This window comes from Suricata suricatta, chromosome 3 (assembly GCF_006229205.1).
Source record: "Suricata suricatta isolate VVHF042 chromosome 3, meerkat_22Aug2017_6uvM2_HiC, whole genome shotgun sequence".
NCBI lineage: Eukaryota > Metazoa > Chordata > Mammalia > Carnivora > Herpestidae > Suricata > Suricata suricatta.
The window spans coordinates 64,500,464-64,524,743 of NC_043702.1; the positions used below are offsets into that span (position 1 = coordinate 64,500,464).

The following is a 24,280-nucleotide window of genomic DNA, read 5'->3' on the forward strand; positions in this document are numbered from 1 at the left end:
GCCTTCCGCGTGCGGAGGACTCCGCTGCAGCCATGGGCTACCAGGCGCGGGGGCCCGTCATCCTGCCTCAGGTAAAGCTGGGGACCGGGCAGCTTCGGAAGCCACATCCCTTCCAGTTTCACTCACCCTGCAACCGAGGTCGGCCGCCGGGGTTTAGCACTGCAGAAAGTCCTCCAGAAGAAAAAGTTTTGCCTTCATCTGACTTTCTTTTTTCTTGGCAGGCACTTTCCAATATACCTCTTTTCCCACACAAAATCGCACCATTGGCTCCCTAACTGAGCCTGTATTCTGAGATTCCATGCCGCAGTCCGTGAACTTGACGCCGTTGTCATTGGGACATTTTAGGATGGAATCTGTTTACAGTGCTCTCTTTCCAGACGTTATTGCTGCACATTATTATCCTAATCATTATTTTCTTATCGTTAATGAAATTAGTGATTATTACTACGAATGTCGTGTTAGTATCCTACGTGGCATATTCATCTGACACTTTTCTAATTTTTCAACCTAGTAAATATTTAATTGCCATTTTATATATTAAAATAGAGCAATCTAGATGACAGAGAAACCCTCGTTTCTGAAGATAAGCCCAAGGGGAAAACTTGTCGTCAGTCCATAGCTGTTTTTAATGTTGTCAACTCGATTATAGGATCTGGTATAATTGGTAAGTGCTGTTTCATTTTCATTTTATTTTAAAATTTCAGTGAGCAGACCAAAATCAAGACTCTTACTCTATTGCTAGTATTCATTATTTTTAAGAAAAAAAATGTTAAGTAATAAAATTGGTATTTTTCCCATTAAACATGTTTTCCCGTAAAATCACCTCCTTTTTTTCGCAGTGTAACAATGAGCACGTTTATGCTGAAGAAGAGGTTGTGTTCACTCTCTTTCCTCATTTGAGAGCATCTCTCCTATGTGGTAGATAAAGGTGGAGCTATATATGGGATCTGCTGAATTTACTTTTATGGGCTTTATAGTCAATTGATAAGGCTACCCAATAATCTTCTTCCATCTTCCTGAAGTGTTCACCATTACTTGAACCACCTTTCTATGGCCTTCTAGAGTGTAAATCTCCAGATATTTCAAAATACTGAAGGTTACATAAGTTTAATGTGAAAACATAATTATCTTGTGAATAATCAAATCAGTATGTCCTTCCCTATCTATATAGTGTTAATTTGAAAGTATAAACTTATGATTTATTAATTTTAAGTATCCTTTAATCAATAAGTAGATATTGGCTAAATGAAAATAAATAGACTTTTTTTTTTTTAACGAAGGAGCCAAATAATCAGAATTGAAAGAAATGAGCAGCTCATAGTTTCCCAATTTGAAGCAAGGGGAAAATTCTGACAAAGTTAACTGCGTTGCATTATAGTATTTAAGGCAATTATTTTTTCAGTGCTTATTATTCTATTTGTTCTTTAGAAACATCCAATTTTAGAAAAAGCAAGGACAAAACAAAATCCTGCAAAATTCATCGAGAATACTACTTTTTCCTGTAAAGTTTTGACCTTGTAGTTATGGTCATCATTGAACGTTTATCTGAATTGAGTTCCTTTTTTCACCTGTTGCAAGCTGATGTGTTTTACTTGTTTGCATATAGACAGTTCTTGTCAGTGATACATGAGAGTAGAGGTACGCGAGGCAAAGTAATCAAGTAGAGGCAAAGATTTGTTTGAAATTCTGCACCCATGAACCATAGTGGTATGGGCAGCTTGGCCTGGCAGAATTCCAGAATTAACTCCTGATGTGAACATTTTAAGCTGATTTATGTCAGCAATGTTGAAAAGTGCCTCTTAATTATGCACAGAAGATTTTTTAAAGAAAAAATTTTCCAGAGAATAGAAATTCTTGATGGAAATATTTTAATTGCATTTTATCTCAAATATTTATTGCCCATAATCTAAAATTGATCATTTCCCCAAAAAAAGTCATAAGAAATACTTCTATATCACCCTTCAGCTTTATGGAAAATACTTCTGCCTTCTTATTTTTCTCTCCTTTCCCTACATGGGCACCCATTTTGATTCTGGCATCAGTCTTTCCTCCTATCTCATAATCCTTCTTACCCTTATTACCTTCTCTGCTTTCCCAGCTAGCATGTGAGGAAAGCCTTAGGTCATTACTTTCCACATATTCAAGGTCATATTCCGCTCACCCTGAAGTGACCATTATTTGTGCGAACTGGCATCTGTTTTTCATTTGCTGCTTTCTTATTCTTATTCCATCACCTCATAAATTTGCTCTCTTGACGTGTCCTAAAGTTGCATTTTATTCTGAAATAGTATCAATATACTAACATTTAATTTGAGTAGCCTTATGCACTGCTTACAACCATGTCCTATAAATATCTCACTTTACTGAGCTTGTTACATATAGGAATTGGGAGAAAACTTCTAAATTTCTATCCATTTTATTAATGTGATGGGTGGGGCATTTTATATTTTTCCAGGATTACCTTATTCAATGAAGCAAGCTGGCTTTCCTCTGGGAATACTGCTTTTATGTTGGGTTTCATACGTTACAGGTAAAATAGTTTTTCTTACAACTTAAATTGTGCAATGATGATCTCTTCACACACACACACACACACACACACACAATAACCGAATTTCCTAATTAAGAAGTGCATCAAATAATCCTAAAGAATTTAGACGTTTATGTCTGAAGAGATTTACTTTGCCTCCTAATCCTCTGAACAGATTAGAAAAGTATTATATATTATCAAACCTAAATCCTTCTCATGTGCCTTTTTTCACCTTATGCAGAGAGCAGTAGATGGGGGCGTTATTTTAAAGGCTGATAAGGCTGGAAGTGACTCCTCTGCAAGTGTAGACATCAGGCCTTCCTCTCCCACAAACACCTTAAGCAGATGCACATGAATGAGCAATATTTCCTAACTATTTTTGTTCAGGTAAGACTGAAAGGCTCGGTGCTCAACCAGCACCTTTCAGGGTGTCCACCACCCCCTCCCCACCTCGCCCGTGCCTGCCCAGGCTCCCTGCCTACCACTGTCTTAGGGGGCAGCAGTAAGGTGCTTCCATATCACTTCTCTGCTGCTGCCCCTTTTCAGGTAACATGTTCATTCACACTCACGGTCTGCTATTCTTCCGAGCGCAGGCTTTCCAACTCATACTCACCTCCTCTTCCCGTTGTTCTCCTCCCTGCGCATTTACTGCCCCCCCCCCGCCCCTCCAGCTCCCCTCTTGACAACCACAGGGCCCTTCCCCTACCTTAGGATCACTGTGAAAGCGTCAGTGATCAAAAACAGATACCACCTGCAGCAGTTGTTGGTCTGGTGGCCGCTGTGTGTAGTGGCCTGTATGCCTTTTAGCAGGGAACGCAGAACACCTCAGCTGTTTCTGTTGGCCCGGCTCTCCATGGCGCCACCTTCCTGTGAGGTTATGATGTGCAGCCACCATTTCCCCGCAGCGTTCAGCCAATGACTGAGTGGTAAGAACACCAAAGCTGACTTCCCCTCCTCCAGGAGGGCCTCCAGGAGAGACGCGTGGTGCTGCAGGTGTAGCTCCAGAGGGCCTCCACCACAGGGCTGGCTCCAGGTAGTCTTCACCTGAGACCACGCCCTGGCTGAGCTGTTTCCCCTCCCCGAGGCCTCCCTCCCCTTGTCTTGAGAGCTCTAACCTCAAATCCCGTGCCCAAGAATCTCTCAGTCAGCTCTGCTTCTGGAGACCCTAACCAAGATGCCATCCGCTCACAAAATCCCAGGTTTCCAAGACCAGCCTTGAAGTCTGCTGTTTTTTCCCCTTGGGCTGAGGCAGGGAGAGTAAAGCGCGCAGTAGATGCCACAGGCAGAGCTGCAGGAGCCCTGGGCTGCTTTCCTCCTGCTTCCTTCTCACCACCTGCCCTCCCCAAACCTAAGCTGCTTTGAGCTTCTAAGCTCTTGTTTTGTAGCTTAAGACCCATAACGTAGTAACATGGGACCCATAACGTTGTGCTTGTTCAGAGTTGCTGTGTTTAAAAATTGCATTCTCTTCATGAGAACATTCATCACACTAAAAAATCCCATTCAAGGATTACCCTTGTCGTTTTTAATTTCCTGTTTCCCAGTCAGTGAGCGCTGACAAATAATTAATTTCCACCCAAGCATAATAACTGTGGATTATTTAAGTGCACGGTAAACATTTACACACATTGTAAGTTAGGAGATAGAAAAAAATTAAAAAATATATATTACCTTAGAATTAAATACTTGAGGAGAATTAATAGTTTACCCAAGCCAAATCTCATTATACATAAATAAATCATAATGTGAATAACTTCTCAACTAATGCCATGCATAAACTAGTAGCAATGACTGTGAACAGCCCTTTGCAAAGCATTTATTTCATTAATCAGTAAAAATTACTCTTGTTAGTTCAGTTACATGATCAAAATATTTAAATCACTTTGATGAATAAAGGATAAGCACACAGAAGCAAAAAACTGTGATTAATTTTGTTTCTCAACTAGGCAAAGACAAAAATCTACAAATAGAGTATAATAATGAATTTTTTTTAAATTGACACTGCTCCGACTTCAACTCAGGTCATGATCTCGTAGTTCATGAGTTTGAGCCCCACACTTGGGCTCTGTGCTGACAGCTCAGAGCCTGGAGCCTGCTTCAGATTCTGTGTGTGTGTGTGTGTGTGTGTGTGTGTGTGTGTGTGTGTATTCTTTCTCTCTCGTTCTCTCAAAGAAAAATAAACTTAAAATAAACTTAAAAAAAACAAATTAAAACTGTAATTATACAATTGTTTTCTTCTATAATTTTTCTTTTGTCTTTTCAAGGCATCTAATGAGATATACCCATCTTAACAGGTAGTTCTTCTGTTTTCATGTTTGTGAAGTGTTGGGGAATAAGAACAAATTGTAAATACTTATAACAAATGTTTTATTTTAATTTGCTTTAAGAGTTTGATATTTGTAGATTAGAGTGTAATTTTTATCTTGCAAACATACATACTGATTTAAAAGAAAATTTTTATATTGGGTAACGTAGACTCATTCATAGGTTTATCTAAAATTTGCATGCAGTATATTTAGAGTGAGATTGCCATGTTATGGTGATTGATACTTAAGATTCCTAAAGCTTTTAAGATATCAATTCATAGCTTTTATTTTACAGGTAGATAAACACATTTTTATTGACTAAATTCTTAGCAAATTGTTAACTTATTAAGCAATATATTTTGAACTTTTATAAAACTCAGCATTCTCATTGCTGTAGAATTACCTTCATAAAACCTCAGCCTGGTCTCTCCTACTTCCCTAGTCAAGACATTCCAAGGCTGCATAATGACAACAGAAAAAAAATTAATGTATTCAAATTCCTTCATAGCTCTGCCACAATCTGAATGATTAGTTTCATTTCAACTAATCTAACGCCTCTTTCACATGGTCACAAACATTGCCGTGTGTGGAAGTTATGTTTTAGCCATTCTGGACTATTCCATTCTCTGCAGAATGTGCTCTCATGCTTCCTTCCCATGGATAGACTCCCTGCTTGACATTCTTTTTCTTCTCTACCTGGTGAAATCCTGTAAATCCTCCAAGGCTTGCTCATCTCCTCTGTGAAGCTTTTCCTGGTTTTAAACAAAGGCAATATAATTAATTGCTATGTCTTTTGTGCTTTCAGAATATTTTTAATATACTCATTAGACCAGTTATTACACTGAATTTTGATCAGTTATGTAGACATCTAGCAATCCTGTTATATTAATTAATCCAACAAATATTTAGTGACAGCCACTGCCATTATAGCAATGAAGAACATTATTTCTGCCTGTATGAAGCTCACAGTGTTGTGTCGGGCAGACAGAAACATAAAATTATAATACTTTATGGAAAATGCCATAATAAAGATATGTAAATATGTACATAATGATAGGGATAGTGGCATTTAATCCAGTCTCAAAGGAGCAGGCATACTTTGGGAATGAAGAGACACCTCCGCTGACTGTTTATGAGTGAGCAAAGAAAATGGAAGGGTCCTCTAAGCAGATGGAAATGTGAAGGCACTAGAGGAAACTGTGTAAGTGATTCTGTCTGGCTAACACATAGGGCTGATGTTCGAAGTGGAGAGAGAAGTGAGAGGTTTGCAGAGGCGTTTATGAGGGCTCCCATGTAAGGGTCATCATTCCTGCTTCCTGACGACTGGTTTGATGCTAAGCATAATGCAGCCACTGTTCCTCATCCTTCATAAGTAGATATTCTACTTCATGGAATATGTTCTACTCTTAATAGAGAAGGAAATTGAGCCTTTGATAGGTTAAACGCCTTGCCCAAGGTTAGCAGTTATTGACAACAAAATTATAACTTTTACCACGTGCATGAATTCTGGAGCCAGACTACCAGGATCTGAGTCCTGACTCTTCCTTTCTAACCCTGTGAAGTTTAGTGATTTGCTTAACTTACTGTGGCTCACTTTTTCCACCTGTTAAAGGGGGATGGGTAATAATTGCACCTACTTAGAGTTGCTGCGAGGATTAAACAAGTTAATATGCATAAAGCACTTAAGAAAAGGCCTGGCACAGAAAAAAAAAAGTGCTGTGAAAAAATTTGCTAGTATCTTTGTGGTTGTTATCATTCTTGTTATCCAATAGACTCAAAATAGAGCTTTTTCCACCACTACATGCAGCCTATAGAAAATAACCAAAAGTAGCTCAAGTTCCCACTCATTTAGACTGTAAAGCATGCTAGGCATTATGGTAGACATTTAAATGTCATAATCCTCACAGACTCTTCAAGGTTTGGTGTATAGTCTTACTTTACAGCAGAGACCCAAGAAAATCAAATCTTTCACCCAAGATCACACAGTTAATAAATAATTTTTTCTGCCTCATGAAAAGGATTTTTTAATCCAAAAGCATTAGAGGATTTCCCTGGAGGATTTTAAGCAGAAAACATGATCAGATTTATACTGTGGTCAGGTCCATCTGGTAGAGGGGGAGTGTCAAGAACACCTTGGTAGGGAAGGCATGTCAAAACTGTCCTGAAGAGGGGCCAGATTGGTGGATGGGGGAACTATTAGGAGTTTTGTAGTAATTAAGGCAAGAAATGATAAAGGCCTAAGTCCTCAAATAAAGCAGATTAGAGATTAGAAATGAGGGCATACTGTTGAATAATGTATAATGCAGTAGTTAATGGACTTGGTGACCAAAAGAATATAGCAGGTGATGGGTAATGAGAAATCTACAGTGATTCTCAAATTTCCCTTTTATTTATTTACTTATTTTTAATATTTTTTTATTTATAGTTTATTGTCAAGTTGGTTTCCATATAACACCCAATGCTCTTCCCCGCAAGTGCCCTCCTCCATGACCATTCCCCCCTTCCCCTCTCCCCCTCCGCCTTCAGCCCTCAGTTTGTTTTCAGTAGTCAGGAGTCTCTTGATTTGCCTCCTTCCCTCTTCCTAACTCTTCCCCCCCCCCCGCCTTCCCCTTCCCATGATCTTCTGTTACGTTTCTCCTGTTAGACCTATGAGTGCAAACATATGATATCTGTCCTTCTCCGCCTGATTATTTCGCTTAGCATGACACCCTCGAGGTCCATCCACTTTGCAATGAAAGGCCAGATTTCATTCTTTCTCATTGCCATGTATAGATAAACCACATCTTCTTGATCCATTCATCATTTGATGGACATTTAGGTTCTTTCCGTAATTTGGCTATTATTGAAACTGCCACTATGAACATTGGGGTATATGTGCCAATGCACCAGCACTTCTGTATCCTTTGGGTAAATCCCCAGAAGTGCTATTGCTGGGTCATAAGGGAGTTCTATTGATAGTTTTTTGAGGAACCTCCACACTGCTTTCCAGAGCGGCTGCACCAGTTTACATTCCCACCAACAGTGTAGGAGGGTGCCCGTCTCTCCACACCCTCGCCAGCATCTATATAGATTCTTGATCTGTTCATTCTAGCCACTCTGACCCATGTGAGGTGGTGTCTCAGTGTGGTTTTAATTTGTGTTTCCCTGATGATGAGTGATGCCGAGCATTGTTTTATGTGTCTGTAGGCCATCTGGATGTCCTCTTTGGAGAAGTGTCTATTCATGTCTTCTGCCCATTTCTTCACTGGATTATTCATCTTTTGGGTATGGAATTTGGTGAGTTTCTTGTAGATTTCAGATACTAGCCCTTTATCCAATATGCCATTTGCAACTATCATTTCCCATTCCATCCGTTGCCTATTAGTTTTCTTGATTGTTTCTTTTGCTGATGAGGTCCCAATAGTTCATTTTTGCTCTTGATTCCCTTGCCTTTGAAAATGTGTCGAGTAGGAAATTGCGGTGGTTGAGGTCAAGGAGGCTGTTTCCTGCTTTCTCCTCTAGCGTTTTGATGGCTTCCTGTCTCACATTCAGGTCCTTCAGCCATTTTGAGTTGATTTTTGTGTATGGTGTAAGAAAGTGGTCTAGTTTCATTCTTCTGCATGTTGCTGCATGTTGCTGTTCTCCCAGCACCACCTGTTAAAGAGGCTGTCTTTTTTCCATTGGATACTCTTTCCTGCTTTGTCAAAGATTAATTGGCCATACATTTGTGGGTCCACTTCTGAGTTCTCTATTCTATTGCCTTGGTCTATGTGTCTGTTTTTGTGTCAGTACCATACTGTCTTGATGATAACAGCTTTGTAGTAGAGGCTAAAGTCTGGGATTGTGATGCCTCCCAGTTTGGTTTTCTTCTTCAATATTACTTTGGCTTATCGGAGGTTTTTATGGTTCCATACAAATTTTAGGAGAGTTTGTTCTAGTTTTGAGAAGAATGCTGGTGCAATTTTGATTGGGATTACATTGAATGTGTGTAGATTGCTTTGGGTAGTAATGACATTTTAACAATATTTATTCTTCTGATCCATGAGCATGGAATTTTTTTCCATTTCTTGGTGTCTTCTTTAATTTCTTTCATAAGCTTTCTATACTTTTCATCATATAGGTCTTTTACATATTTGGTTAGGTCTATTCCTAGGTGTTTAATGGTTTCTCGTGCAATTGTGAATAGAATCAGTTACTTGAGTTCTCATTCTGTTGCTTCATTATTGGTGTATAAAAGTTCAACCAATTTCCGTACATTGATTTTGTACCCTGCGATTTTGCTGAATTCATGGATCAGTTCTAGAAGGCTTCTGGTGGAGTCAGTTTTTCCATGTCGAGTATCATGTCATCTGCAAAAAGTGAAAGTTTGACCTCTTCTTTGCCAATTCTGATGCCTTTTATTTCCTTTTGTTGTCTGACTGCTGATGCTAGGACTTCCAGCACTATTTTGAACAACAGTGGTGAGAGTGCACATCCTTGTCGTGCTCCTGATCTCAGGGGGAAAGCTCTGTTTTTCCCCATTGAGGATGATATTAGCTGTGGGCTTTTTCATAAATTGCTTTTATAATGTTTAAGTAAGTTCCTCCTATCCTGACTTTCTTGAGGGTTTTTATTAAGAAGGGATGTCAAATGATTTTTCTGCATCTGTCGACAGAACCATTGGTTTTTATCTTTTCTTTTGTTAATGTGATGTATCACATTGATAGATTTACAAATATTGAACCAGCCCTGTAACCCAGGAATGAATCCCACTTGATTGTGATGGATAATTCTTTTTATATGCTATTGAATTCGATTTGCTAGTAACTTGTTGAGTATTTTTGCATCTGTATTCATTAAGAAAATTGGCCTGTAATTCTCTTTTTTTGTTGGGTCTCTATCTGGTTTGGGAATCAAAGTGATGCTGGCTTCATAGAATGAGTTCAGAAGTTTCCCTTCTATTTCTATTTTTTGGAATAGCTTGAGAAGAATGGGTATTAACTCTGCTTTAAATGTCTGGTAGAATTCCCCAGGGAAGCCATCTGGCCCTGGGCTCTTATTTGTTGGGAGATTTTTGATAACTGATTTGATTTCTTCACCGGTTATGGGTATGTTCAGATTTTCTGTCTCTTCCCATTTGAATTTTGGTAGTGCATGTGCGTTTAGGAATTTGTCCATTTCTTCTAGGTTGTCCAGTTTGTTGGCATATAATTTTTCATAATAGTCTCTGATGATTGCTTGTATTTCTGCAGGATTGGTTATAACAGATCTGTTTTCATTCATGATTTTGTCTATTTGGGTGTTCTTTTCTTTTTAAGGAATGTGGCTAGAGGTTTATCAATTTTGTTTATTTTTTCAAAAAACCAACTCTTGGTTTCATTGATCTGTTCAACTGGGTTTTTTTTATTCTATATTGTTTATTTCTTCCCTGATCTTAATTATTTCTCTTCTTCTGCTGGACTTGGTGTGCTCTTGCTACTCCCATTCTAGTTTCCTTAGGTGCTCTGTTAGATTTTGAATTTGTGCTTTTTCTAGTTTGTTGGAATAGGCCTGGATTGCAATATACTTTCCTCTTAGGACTGCCTTTGCAGCGTCCCAGAGAGTTTGGATTGTTGTATTTCGTTTTCATTTGTTTCCATATATTTTTTAATTTCTTCTCTAATTGCCTATTGGCCCAGTCATTCTTTAGTAGGGTGGTTTTTAATCTCCACATTTTTTGAGATTTTCTAGACTTTTTCCTGTGATTGATTCAAGTTTCATAGCATTGTAACCTGAAAGTCTGCATGGTATGATCTCAATTCATTTGTATTTATAGAGGACTGTTTTATGACGTAGTATGTGGTCAATCTTGGATTTCATGCCATGCACACTCAAGAAGAAAGTGAATTCTCTAGCTTCAGGATGCAGAGTTCTAAATATATCTATCAGTTCCATCTGTTCCAATTTGCCGTTCATGTCTGTTCTTTCTTTAGTGATTTTCTGTCTGGTTGACCTATCCATTGCTGTAAGTGGAGTATTAAAATCTGCTGCAATAAGCACATTCTTATCAGTACAGTTGTTTCTGTTTGTGATTAATTATTTTATGTATTTGGGTGCTCCCAAATTTGGCACATAGATGTTTATAATTGTTAGCTCTTCCTGATAGAGTGACCCTATAATTATTATATAATGTTCTTCTTTCTCTTTTGTTATTGCCTTTACTTTAAAGTCCAGTTTGTCTGATCTAAGTATGGCCACTCCAGCATCTTTTGACTACCAGTCACATGATAGATATTTTCCATCCCCATACTTTCAGTCTGAAGGTGTCTTCAGGTCTAAGGTGATTCTCTTGTAAACAGCAGATGGGTATTGGGTTTTTTATCCATTCTGCTACCCTGTGTCATTCAATTGGAGCTCTCGGTCCATTTATATTCAGTTTTATTATTGAAAAATGTGGATTTAGATTTATTGTGTTCTCTGTAGAGTTCATGTTTGTAGTGGTCTCTCTGGTACCTTATATTCCTTGCTACATTTCCCTCATAGAATCCCGCTTAGGATTTCTTGTAGGGCTGGTTTGGTGGTGATGAATTCTCTCAATTTTTGTATATTTGGGAAAACCTTTATCTCTCCTTTTATTTTGAATGACAGGCTCGCTGGATAAAGGATTCTTGGCTGCATATTTTTGTTCATCACATTGAAGATTTCCTGCCATTCCTTTCTGGCCTGCCAAGTTTCAGTAGATAGGTGTGTAACCACTCTGATAGGTTTCCCTTTGTATGTTAAGGCTATTTTCTCCCTAGCTGCTTTCAGAAGTCTATCTTTATCTTTATATTTTGCCAGTTTTACTATGCTATGTCATGCCAAAGGTCGATTCAAGTTATATCTTATGGGAGTTCTATGTGCCTCTTGAATTTCAATGTCTTTTTCCTTCCCCAGATTTGGGAAGTTCTTGGCTATAATTTGATCAAGCACCTCTTCAGGACCTTTTTCTCTTTCTTCTTCTTTAGGTACTGCTATGGTAAGGATATTGTTCCATTAGATTGTATCACTCAGGTCTCAAATTCTCCTTTCTCGGCTTCCTCTTTTGCTATAACTGTGTCTTCTAATTCACCTATTCTCCTCTCTGCATCTTCAATCTGTGCAGTGGCTGCCTCCATTTTATTATGCACCTCATTTGTAGCCTTTTGTAACTCATCACAGCTATTTGAAGGTCCCTAGTCTTTGAATTAATAGCTTCTCTGATGGTTTTTTCAATTCCAGAAATTAATTTTATGACAATTGTTCTAAATTCTTGTTTAGTTATGTTGCTTATGTCCGTTTTGAGCAGTTCTGTGGCTGTGATTTCTTCCAGGAATTTATTTAGAGGAGAGTTCTTTTGTCTCGTCATTTGGGCTAGCTTTCTGTCTCTTGTAAGTTTTAAAAGCTTGTTATGTACTGTGCACCTGTTAATATTGCTGTATTAAAGGAGGCTTATTGACTGTCATTTCAGGAAGTGTTCTTTTAATGGTGTCTCTTGGTTTCTCTTGTTTTGCCTTTGATTATTTTATTTCCCTACTCAGTGATATTTGGGACTCTCCAACATGTGTACTTTGGCTTGTTTCTTGAGGTAGCCCTGAAAAGAAACACAGACAAATACACAGGGAACAAAAGCACGCAAATGCACAGACAAATCAAATAAACAAGCAAACCAAAGGGGATAAGAAAATAAAGGAAAGGAAAAGAATAGAAGAAGGGGGAACAGAAATGACAGAGGACAGTCTGAGACTGTAAAACCTGTGGAGGGGATAGATAAGAATGAGATAAGGAAAAATACATCTGGATGGCAGGAATTGATCTAATCATGGCAGTGCACAAATGTTGGTCTTTCCCACGCTCCAGGGGGGAAAGGAGAAATGAAGGAAAAAAGAGAAAAAAGAAAAAAAATAGCGCTCCCACCTGGATGGGTGTGGTTTGGTGTAGTGGGTCTCAGGGGCTGATCTCTGAGGCACTGCCTTGGTGGTTGTGGGGAGAAGAATGGTGGTATCCCAAGCCCCTCTTGGACCATGCATTGCAAGCCACTCTTTTGAGCCCTGGGCCTCAGGCAGACCAATATGTTTATTTTTTCCAAATCCTAGTCCATGCACTTTAATGCTACCATCCTAGATGAGATCTACTTCTGCAGGCTGGCAGCCCCTCAGCTGGGATCAAGCAGGGAAACTGGGGAGCTGGCTTTTCCCTGGCTCCGTCTGGAATCAGCGGGCTGCACTGAGCCCAAGGAAGAATAAGCCAGCTAAGGGGGGACAAATTTCTCTCCCCTTGCCCAGCAATTATGTATGGGATGATAGTATCAGTTTCTCTCCTCTCCAGAGACCACTCTATGAGCGTTTTCAGTCTCTCTTTCTCTTCCCCTCAGCCCTCCTCAGTTCTGTGCCACCACTTCACTCACGGTGCTCTGAGTACCTGTGCCATGGAGCACTCTCTCGGCTCTGCTCTTTGTTGGTCTGGGACTCCCTCCTCTCCGAGCCTCTGGCCCCAGCCCATTTGCTTATTTGTTTTCCCAGTTTGCACTCACCAGGTGTCTATGAGATTGTCATCTGTATGGATTCTGTGTGTTTTCTTCCCACTCTAGCAGATCAGAGTATCCTGACTTCAGTCCTTCTCAGTTTGATAGTTGCAGGTGGGCGGAGATTACAGAGCTCCCTACTTCTCTGCCATCTAGCCCCTCCTCTCTCGATTCTCAAATTTCTGTTGATTGTTAACAATCTGGAGAAATATGGATGGAGAAGCAGGCTCCAGAACAAATTTATAAATTAGTATTTGGACATTACAAAATAAAGATGCCTATGTGATATACAAGTAAAATGTTTATTAGACAGCTAGATATAGAAATAGGAGTTTGGAAGGGACTGGTTTGGTGATACAATAATGGTGATTAATAACATCTGTATGAAAACTAAGGCCACTGGCATGAATAAGATCACAATAGGACATTTTGAGGAGTGAGAATAAAGTCCCAAGAATCCAGGTTTTAAATAGAGTATGAGAAATTGGTAAAAACAACAAACAAGCAAGCAAACAAACAAACAAAAACCACCCATATGATTGGTCAAAAGGTAGTAGGAAATTCATTCTTTTGCAGCTAGCGCCAAGAGCAACGGACAGCTCTGGGGACAAGGGGCACAGGCGCCAGAAGATGGGGGCAAGAGAAAGAGAATAAGAAGCTCAAGTATTGGCGGGGATGCCCACTGCAAACCCTAGGACTGGCCCTGCCCCATACACACAGTCTGCATTGGGAAAGGCAATACTGTGCCTTGAGACTGGTCGTGGGGAACTTCTGAGACTCTGAGTGTTGTACACACAAAACAATTATTGATGTTGTCTATAGTGCATCCAACCATGAACTGGTCTGCAGCAAAACCTAGTGAATACCTGCTCATTGACAGCACATCCCACCGACAGTGGTACGAGCCCCACTCCTCACTGCCCCTGTGCTATAAGAAAGGCCACCCTGACTCCTGAGGAGGAAGATTTTAAACAAAAAATAATCAAAGAAAATTCATAAGAAATATGTTGTAAGGAAAAAGAATGCCAAAATCAGCAGTCTTCTGAAGGAGCGGTTCCAGCAGGGCAAGCTTCTTGCATGCGTTGCTTCAAGACCTGACCAGTGTGGTGGGGCAGGTGGCTATGTGGTAGGAGACAAGGAGCTAGAGTTCTACCTGAGGAAAATCAAAGCTCAAAAAGGCAAATAAATCTTCCTCCTTCCTATCTTTGGTCATGTTTATTGTTATGCCCAGGAAAAAAAAAAGTAGGAAATCCAAAAGAAAGCTCACAAAGGCCAAGGGAGGATGGTTGAGGAAGAGGAAAATGGTAAACAAAAAATTGCTGGGGTGCCTCGGTGGCTCAGCCGGTTAAGTGTCTGGCTTTGGCTCCGCTCATGATTTCACGGTTCATAAGTTCAAGCCCCATGTCCAGCTCTGTCCTGACACCTTGGAGCTTGGAGCCTGCTTCAGATTCTGTGTCTCCCTTTCTCCCTGCCCTGCCCCACTCGTGCTTGGTCTCTCGCTGTCTCTCAAAAATAAATAAACATTAAATGTAATAAAAGAAAAAATTGCTACTGAAATAATAAGTTAGATTAAGATTTGGCACATGTCAGTTGGATTTACCAACTTGAAGCTCATTGGTGAATTTGTTGAAAGAAGATTCAAGGATGTTGGAGGGAATCAAGGTGAAAGCATATTGCAGTGGTTTCTGTCTTCTGTGTATTTTAAAGCATTTCCAAATTGCATAAAGGATTAAAAAAAAAAAAGACACCTGTGATGGCAGCATGAGCCAGAAAAGAGAAAAGCAAGAATCACACCCTGTGCATAGCTGTGTCCCCAGTAAAACTTGAGTGCCATTCACTTAGTGTTCAGAAAACTTTGATTTCATAGGGGGGAGGGGAGAGATTACCTCTTAATTATATAATTTCTGTATATTTGTACCTTCAATTCCAAATCTAAAATGAGAGCTTAAATCTTTAAACTATAAATTACAAAAAAAAAATTCTTGGAGTTCTGTCTTAACCATAGTAACTATAAAATAAAGTTACCAGTTTAAATTATAAAATATAGTTACCATAATAAAATAACTGATCTGATTCCCCTCGATCTATTTTTTTTCTGAATGCTTGCATCATTTTTCATTCTCGGCTTTCACACACTGAATGTCTATGAAATATTTAATTACCTACATTCTGTTGCTTGGGCAGTGGAGCTGCATCCTGTTAATAGTCATTGACGTTGGTTAGGTTAGGAAATTGAAATGGGAAACTGATGCTTTGTCTCTAGTCTGAGTACTCTCTTCTGTCCAGTTCATTGCACAGATATGTTAAGTGTATTTGCATCTCAATTGAAAAGTATATGACTGGAAATAGTATTGTTTCATGAAAGGTAATGTTTTATGAGAAGAAAGTGAGCCTTGCCATGCCAATCTACTGTGGCATTAAATTAAACTCTTCAAAGAGTTTCTTTGAAGTCTTGACAAAATATTTTAAAAAACCTTTTTGTAATAAATATAATCTGAAATTTGTTTAATTGCTATTTTTGCCACAGACTTTTCCCTTGTTTTATTGATAAAAGGAGGGGCCCTCTCTGGAACAGACACTTACCAGTCTTTGGTCAATAAAACCTTTGGCTTTCCGGGATATCTCCTCCTCTCTGTTCTTCAGTTTTTGTATCCTTTTATAGGTAAGTTGTATCCTTTTATAGGTAGATCCTTATAGGTAAGGTGACAATGAATATTGGAGTTATTTCATAAACATACAACTATTTCTGAAGAAGGTTGCTTTATTAGTAGATTAAAAGTGAATAGATGAGGAAAGCCTGAGTGGCTCAATCAGTTAAGTGTCCGACTTCAACTCAGGTCATGATCTCACTGTTCGCGAGTTGAAGCCCTGTGGTTCATGAGTTCGAGCCCCACATCAGGCTCTCTGCTGTCAGCACAGAGCCTGCTTCAGATCCTCTGCCCTACTCTCTTTGTGAGCCTCCCCCACTTTAAAAATAAATAAACATTTAACAAAATCATTTTTAAAAAGTCAGTAGATGAGGTAATAGATTTGTTTTAAAGCTGGAATATGTTTTTTGAAAACCTAAGGGTTTGTGGAAGCCATGTAAAACAAGGCCACCATGTAATTTAAAATTTGTGCCATAATGATGAACATGTCACCTAGCACTTTTTAGGTGCACTGTTAACTTTTACCAATGGTCGAATTGACTTCATTTTTCAAATCAGTAATGTAGAAGCTATTGTTCAAACCAGTAGCTCCTTATGTCTCCACGGAAGGCTAAGACTATTATTTCCTGCAAATCTTACTTTTTCGAATGAGGGGGGATTTGAGTGTCTTCACAATTTTCTATTATATTATTGTTCCTCTCTTTGAGCAATGCATGTATTCCAGAAAACATGTTTGGGAACTGAACTTTAGTAATAAAACAAATCACATTTTAAATGACTACCAGAACTCACTATTATTTAAAGGTGCTCTGTCTGGAAAAGAATCAATTGTTAAGGTGAAAATGTTTTGAAATATAAATTTATATTCTCTCATAAATCTGTTATCTAGTTATTTTTGAAGTTGTGCATATTTGTAATCACAACATATATTTGAAAGAAGTAGGCTTATGCCAATATTTGGGGATAAACGATTACTTTCAAAATCAGAGATGGGTATTAAGGAAGGCACTTGTGATGACGAGCGCCAAGTGTTGTATGTAAGTGATGAATCACTAAATTCTCTACCTGAAACTAATATTACACTGTACATCAACTAACTGGAGTTTAAATAAAAACTTAGAGGAAAAAAGTGTTTCATGCAAAAAAATTAAAACATTCAAGATGAAATATGTGATGGCTTATCAGTAACTATTATTTTCACTATGTTTTTAGCTATGATAAGTTACAACATAATAACTGGAGATACTCTGAGTAAAGTTTTCCAAAGAATCCCAGGAGGTAAGCAACATAGGTGATGTGGTTCATAATAATTTACAAGCGAAATTTTTGCAAGTGGAAGAGTTGGATAACTTCAAACATCTGGCAATATCCATGATCAATTCTGATCCTAAAGTATTAATCTACCTTTATAGATAGTTCTTATTAGCTCTTTAAAGGATATCATTGCTATTCATATACTTAGAATACTTTGTATTTTAAAAATCTTGTGCTACATATCACCAACTCTCTGTAGTTAATTTTTCATGTACTATTTTTACTATGCCATTTCTTAAATAAGCAAGCTGGCTTTCCCCCTCCCCCATTATTTGTATAAAGATATAATTTAGTATAGTAAAATTAGCCCTTTTTAATGTATAGTTCTGTGAGTTTTGACAAATGCATATAGTCATATATCCACAATCACAATCAAAATGCAGAACAATTCCATTTCCCCCCCCGCAAAACATTTCCTATTTCCCTGTGTAGTCAAAGTCTCCGGCATCTACAGCTCCTGGTAATCACTATTTGATTTCTCTAGCTAGTTTTGCTTTTCCCAGAATGCCAGGTAAATGGTATCATATATAGGTAGCCGTTCAAAGCTTGGCCTCCTTTACTTAATATAGTTCATTTGAGATTCATCCAAGTTTTGGGGTGTATCAGTAGTTTGCTCTTTTTTTTATTGCTGAGGAATGTTCCATCATATGGACATACAGCAGTTTATCTGTCACCTAGTTTAGGGACATTTGGACTGTTTCGTTTGGCATGATTATGAAAAACCACTATGAATCTGTCAAGCAGCCCTTTCAACATGTGCCAGGACCCCACCCCTGTTTCACCTTGCACTATATCAGGACACATTAAATAATTTAGAGGTCATGAGTCTTTTTGTTTTGAAGAGCTTCCCATCCAAGCCACATAACCCTCATTTCATGGTGGCCTAACTCTACAGTTGTTACCATCTTTGACAGTGATGCAAATACACCTTGCCTCTCAGTACTGAATCACTCATTCCAGACATGTACAAACCAAAATAAAACAAAACCTAAAACTAGAAACCACACCTATTGTGTTCACGGGGTCTAGTGGAAACGGAAATCAGGGACACATTGTTTGCTGGTTGTGTGGCCTTGAGAAGGTTAATGCCCTCTCTGAGTTCTAGTCTCTTCATCTCTAAATTATGAAGTAGAGTATCATCTGCTTCATAGAATTGTTGCGGGAAACCACAGAGGTAACACAGACAGCATGCAGCAGGCTTACCCAACACTGCTCCTACCGGCAGCTTCTGTTCGAGCCCCCACCTGCAGTCACGTTTTCATAAACTGAGGTCATGTGAGTGGATACAACGCTAAGGAAAAATGGAAAAAATATAATGCCATGTATAAATGGGACCCAATTATGTAAACTTTCTATTTTCATAAAGAACTAAGGGGCAAAAAAAAACAAGAAAAAATATATTCACCTGTAAAGTGTGATTATCTTTTAATTGTGGGATTCATGAGTATTTTTTTGTTTCCTTTGTTATGTTTCATGTTTTCAAAGGAACATGCATTGATTTAGAAAGATCTTCTATCACTTTATTTTCTTATTTGACAAATATATGTATTTACTAGGAAATCATAGAAAACACAAACAAAATAGAGGAAACAGAGCATACTCATAATATCTTTCTTTGGGGAAAACCAGGTAGGGATAATTCTTCCAACAGCTTTCTCCCTTCTTTCCTTTTTGCCTTCCTTTTCAACATATACTTCCAGAGTTTTAAGAATATGTATGACTTCAGATATTCATATGAATAAGATAATACTATACAGCTCATTGTATCATGTGCTTTTTTTCTTATTAGCATATTAGTGACACATTTTTATATCAAATTATAGATATCTATCCTATTTGCTTTGATGGCAGTTTAGTATTCTCCTGTATAGCATCTGCTGTTCAATGAGATAGACCAAAATTAATTTAATTTTCCCAAAAAGGAACATTTTGATAACATATTAATTGTTTTTTAGTTATAAGTAATGTATGGATATATAGTGCTCATATAAATAATACACCTTCTACAAAGCTAAAGTTCCCTTTGAAGCCCCCTCCCTGGTTATTAAATTTTTAATAATCAAAAATGACTTTTACAAAAATAGGCCATATAGCTAAGAACACACTTTATCCTTTTTTGATGTTTACTTATTTTTGAGAGAGACAGAGCACAAACAGGGAGGGGCAGAGAAAGAGAGGGAGACACAGAAACGAAGCAGGGTCCAGGCTCTGACCTGTCACAGAGCCCAACACAGGGCTCGAACCCATGAATCGTGAGACCATGACCTGAGCCTAAGTCTGGCCCCTAACCAACTGAGCCACCCAGGTGCCCCAGAACACGCTTTATTCTTATCAAGGTTTATGTATCGTTGTTGAATGGAATATTTTATAATCTATGCCTAGTTTGTATATTTTATAAAGTATAAAATGATGCCAAAATACTTTTAGAAGTAGATAAAATCCTTAGCAAGGCTATATTTTTTTTCCTTCAAATATATCCCCAATATCTTAGACTGGCAAGAGGGAATTGCTTATACTTTTCTCAGATAACCAAAGCCTTGGTTCTTGATACAAGTCAAAGTGGTAAGAAACCTCGGTATAAGAAGTTGTATGTTTAGATGATTTTGAAATTTCTCAAAAATCTTAACTGTAGTTTAGGGGTGCCTGAGTGGCTTAGTCAGTTAAGCATCTGACTCTTGATTTCAGCTCAGATCCTGAGATCACAGTTCCCCAGATAAGCCCTAGGTTGGTCTCCACGCTGAGCCTGCTTGGGATTCTCTCTCCCTCTTTGTGTGCCCCTCCCTTGCTTATTCTCTCTCTCTCTCTCAAAATAAATAGCCTTTAAAAAAATCTTACTATAGTTAAACACTTAAAATGCTTATTCAGGTGTGTTTTTGTTAGAAGATCAGTGTAAATAATAGATCTCATCATTAGATCCTTTATGGTAACAGAGAGCCTTCGTTACTAGGTTTGTCGCTATTCACAGGCTTCTATTTCCATGTTTTTTAGAACTTAAAATTTTTCAGTAAAGGGAACCTATACTTTCTACCACACATAGTAGTAGAGCAAACGATTTGAAAGGGTAAACAGAAACAGATATGCAAATATTTAATTCAAATTATGTTCACCAGAAATATGTAAATAGTTGAGCTCAGGGTTTCAGGAACTTGAACTTCCTGTTTTAGTGCTTTGATTCACAACTTTATGATAATTGTTTACTTATATCTGAGTTAATCAAATATTCCTGATTATTTTTTATTATGGTATGTATGTGTGTGTGTTTGTCTGTGTCGCATTTATACCACTTTGAAATTGCATCTGGGAACTTCCTGTTAGTTTATTAGCCATATGAGAAAATTAGAAAATTAGAATACAGAAAATGAGTCTCACTTTTTCCAGTAATAGCTTTTTTTTTTCACTCACTTATACTATAGACTTTAGACTTTGCAGAAATTAATGAACAAAGACTTGGTACCACTGAGGACATTTCAAAAACCTTCAAAAAAATGATAGGCTCTCTGAAGGAATTCAATATGAGCTCAAATATTTAAGCAGTGGTGTCTTCCTTGGAATAGACATATAGCTATTTTATGTTTACAGTGCTTGCTTGTATTTAATGATAGGCACACGTGTCCACTTCCTTGCCCCCCACCACACAGTTATTTATTCATTACAATAGCCAAGAGTCTGCAGTGTATGCTGATTTCTGCAAGCTTCCCGAGGACTTCCCTCTACAAGTTGTTTCTGTCTGCTTTTCCTCAAGGAGACCATTGCTTCTCAAGAAAAGTATAGAAATAGAAATTTTATCTAAAGCTTGACTTTTGAAATTTTAAGTTTTACTGTTCATGTCTCTCTAGAATACAGAAATTTGAAGAAAAAAAAAACCTCAGAACATGTCCTGTCCCCATGTAGCTACTTCCTATTGAAAGGATTTGCCATTAGAGAGTTTTAGACCAGAAGTGACATCATGTGTTTAAACTTTGGGAAGGATCTCTGTACTTTATGGGTTAAAAATATACTCTAAGGGGACAAAGGAAAGGTAGAGCAGGAAAAATGATTAAAAGCCAATTTAAATGATTTGAATGAAAAATATTGTAAGATTATTTGAACTAGGGGGTTCCTGGGTGGCTCAGTTGGTTGAGTGTCTGACTTTAGCTCAGGTCATGATCTCATGGCTCATGAGTTCAAACCCTGCACCAAGCTTTGTGCTGACAGCTCAGAACTTTGAGCCTGCTTCAGATTCTGTCTCCCTCTTTCTCTGCCCCCCCCCCCACTCTCTCCCTCTCTCTCTTTCTCTCTCAAAAATAAATAAAATTTTTAAATTTTTAAAAGATTATTTGAAATACAGGTTCATCCTTAAGTTATTTTGTATTATTAGAATTGTAAATTAGAATTATTTCTATTTTTACATGATTTTATGGGACTTATTTACTCAAAATCTTTGTCATTTAGGTCACATTTAATGTTAATTAAGTTATTTCTGCAATTAAGTATTTGGCTGTTTACTTGCATCACTGGTGTGTTACTCATACCTTTAAAAACTTTATATGTTTATTGTGTTTTAGTTGACCCTGCAAACTTGTTTATCGGTCGCCACTTCATTATTGTCCTTTCCACGGCTGCCTTCACTCTGCCTTTGTCCTTGTATCGCGATATAGCAAAGCTTGGAAAGGTAACGTTTACATTTTAAAAAGGTATAGACTGGGTGTTGTATGTAAACGATGAACCATGGGAATCTACCCCCCAAACCAAGAACACACTGTACACACTGTGTGTTAGCCAATTTGACAATAAATTATTTTTAAAAAATAAAAAGAGGTGCAGAAATGTACTGCTACCTGCACTAATTTTGTCAAACTGTGTTCTATATGGCCAAGTTTTTAATTAGAGTCTTTATCTTAGCTTCTTTTAGTTTACTTACAATTACACTAGAAAAAACTGCTTGAATTTTTATATTATTTATGGGAACTAATGGTTAAATAGTTGATGAGTGTGAAATAAATATGATCTTTCCTTTCTTTTTTTTTAAGGTAGATACTCTGAAGTCAGATAGATACTTTCAATTTAGAAAAAAAAATTACACAAGTCTAAATTACTGAAAAAATGTTCTAGCATTTTTATAGACAGTAGTTTAAACAATTTAAAGTTAGGTTAAGTTTAAGAAGTAAGGATGAATGAATCACTTCATTGGCTCATATTTTTTTTAGTAAACTACAATGTGTTTCATCCAGTGAATTTAAATGTCAATATGTTGATCCATTCATGAGAATTTGGCCATTGTATATGATTCTTATTGCTAAATAGAAATGATGACTTATTTGTAGCAAAACCAAACAAATAGATGTTCATATCACCATATATGCTCATCTGCATGGGTTAGCCTTTATCTACTTGTATTTTTATTTCATTACTCTCAAGGAGAATTTGTTAAAATAGTTTGTTTGGCAAAATATTATTGGTGTTATAGCTATATTTTGCCACACATTCTGATGAATCATTTTTAAAGAGAGTTTGTTTATATATTTTTATGATCTAATTGGAAAAGTTCAACAGTTGAGTGAATTTTACTTTTCACTGTGATGTTTCATGTGTATCCGTAGTTATGGATCCTTCCATACGGATCCTGTTATGGGCCCTGTTACCCACAGTCCTTCTGGATGGAGCCGAGAGTGGAGATGATATTCCAAAGTGTGCTGGCCACTCTGCCTTCATTCCCCAGCAGACTTCCACATATAAACAGGAGCTTTTTGTGTAAATTGTTTAAAGTGGCTGAACAATTCTCCATTTCACATGTTGTAGACATAAATGTTATTTTCTGAGAGCAGAAGGCCAGGCGTTCATGAAAAGAAAGCTAATATCCTATCATATCATTAATACCTGGACATTTTCTAAATACCCTTTAAAAGCTTCATACTGAAATATCTAAATAAATCTCCCAGTGACCAAAGCAGAGGAGTTTGGAGCCCAGATGTGGAGTCAAGGTGTTTGCATCTGAATTCTCCCTCACCATCTTCTGGCTGTGTGACCCTGGGAATGTTACATAAAATCCCTGTTCCTCAGTAGATCAGAGGACTCATAATAGAACCTTCTTTCTAGTTAAAAACTAGCAACACAGGAAACAAGGTTAATGATAATCAAATGAAATAAAATCAGTTTCATATTATGATGCTAAAATGTGCTTATCCATTAAAAAAAATTAAGGGCAGAAACAGATCTAATAATGAGTGTACAGAACACATATACACACAGACTGGTTTATATTAAACCAGTTAAAATAATGACAGAAGAGAGGGGAAAAAGCAAAGTCTTTAGAAACAGGACAAACAGACTAACAGAGTGAGAGGATAGAAAAGAAAAGGAAGAGGAACCCCCAGAATTAGTAGGTGAGTATGTGTGTGGGGGACCTATGTTGAAAGGGAGAGGGTAAGGTAAAGACAGAAGCAGAAGAAGCAATTATAGGTAGAAAAAAAGCACAATTCAACACCAAAATAGGACCTGAAGAAAAAAGAAAACAACTTCCTTTTCACTTTCATGAATGAAAATCACCAGTTTTGTATTCCATACAGTAAGTCACTAAAAACATTTAAAGCCATGTTGCAAAATTAGAGTACTGATATATGATAGTTGTCCCATATTTTGGGAAAAAAATAATATTGTGATCTGATAAAAAGTTACATGCCTGAGACTATCAACACCAATCTATAAGAAGAAACTACTACAAGATTGTGTAAACAATATGTTTACTCAGGCAAAAAGAGAAACACCTAATCTTTCTTCCAAACTGATAATATCTTTACATTTTCTTTTGCAGATCTCTCTTCTTTCTACAGTTTTAACAACGCTGATTCTTGGAATTGTACTAGCAAGGGTAGTCTCACTGGGTCCATACCTGTAAGTTTTATTGCTATCTTGGTTAGTTTTTAATTCAGAGCTTTCAATAGATATTTATATGACATACTGTAAATACTGAGGTATAAAGTATTGGCACTAGAAGCATCATTTATCTTTAGTATTTGACAAAATGAGA

At 37.6% G+C, this 24,280-nt stretch overlaps 1 protein-coding gene and 1 long non-coding RNA gene across 3 annotated transcripts in view; one reads left to right on the forward strand and one right to left on the reverse strand.

The window, feature by feature from the left end:
• Positions 1–24: 24 nt before the first annotated feature.
• The window catches only part of SLC38A11 (solute carrier family 38 member 11), a 61,263-nt gene continuing 37,007 nt past the window's right edge, over positions 25–24,280 (forward strand). The window contains exons 1-7 of one of the 2 annotated variants that reach the window (XM_029932994.1): positions 25–71; positions 547–664; positions 2,456–2,530; positions 15,840–15,974; positions 17,173–17,238; positions 21,819–21,925; positions 24,065–24,144. In XM_029932994.1, coding sequence (XP_029788854.1) covers positions 33–71; positions 547–664; positions 2,456–2,530; positions 15,840–15,974; positions 17,173–17,238; positions 21,819–21,925; positions 24,065–24,144 — 620 coding nt within the window. In that variant the 5' untranslated portion in view covers positions 25–32. The remainder of the gene's footprint in view (positions 72–546; positions 665–2,455; positions 2,531–15,839; positions 15,975–17,172; positions 17,239–21,818; positions 21,926–24,064; positions 24,145–24,280) is intronic. The other variant, XM_029932995.1, reaches the window with a different exon arrangement.
• The window catches only part of LOC115286488, an 85,965-nt gene continuing 66,562 nt past the window's right edge, over positions 4,878–24,280 (reverse strand). Inside the window, exons 3-4 of the long non-coding RNA XR_003906085.1 lie at positions 18,478–18,565; positions 4,878–5,585 (exon numbers count right to left, since the gene is read on the reverse strand). This is a non-coding gene — a long non-coding RNA (uncharacterized LOC115286488). The remainder of the gene's footprint in view (positions 5,586–18,477; positions 18,566–24,280) is intronic.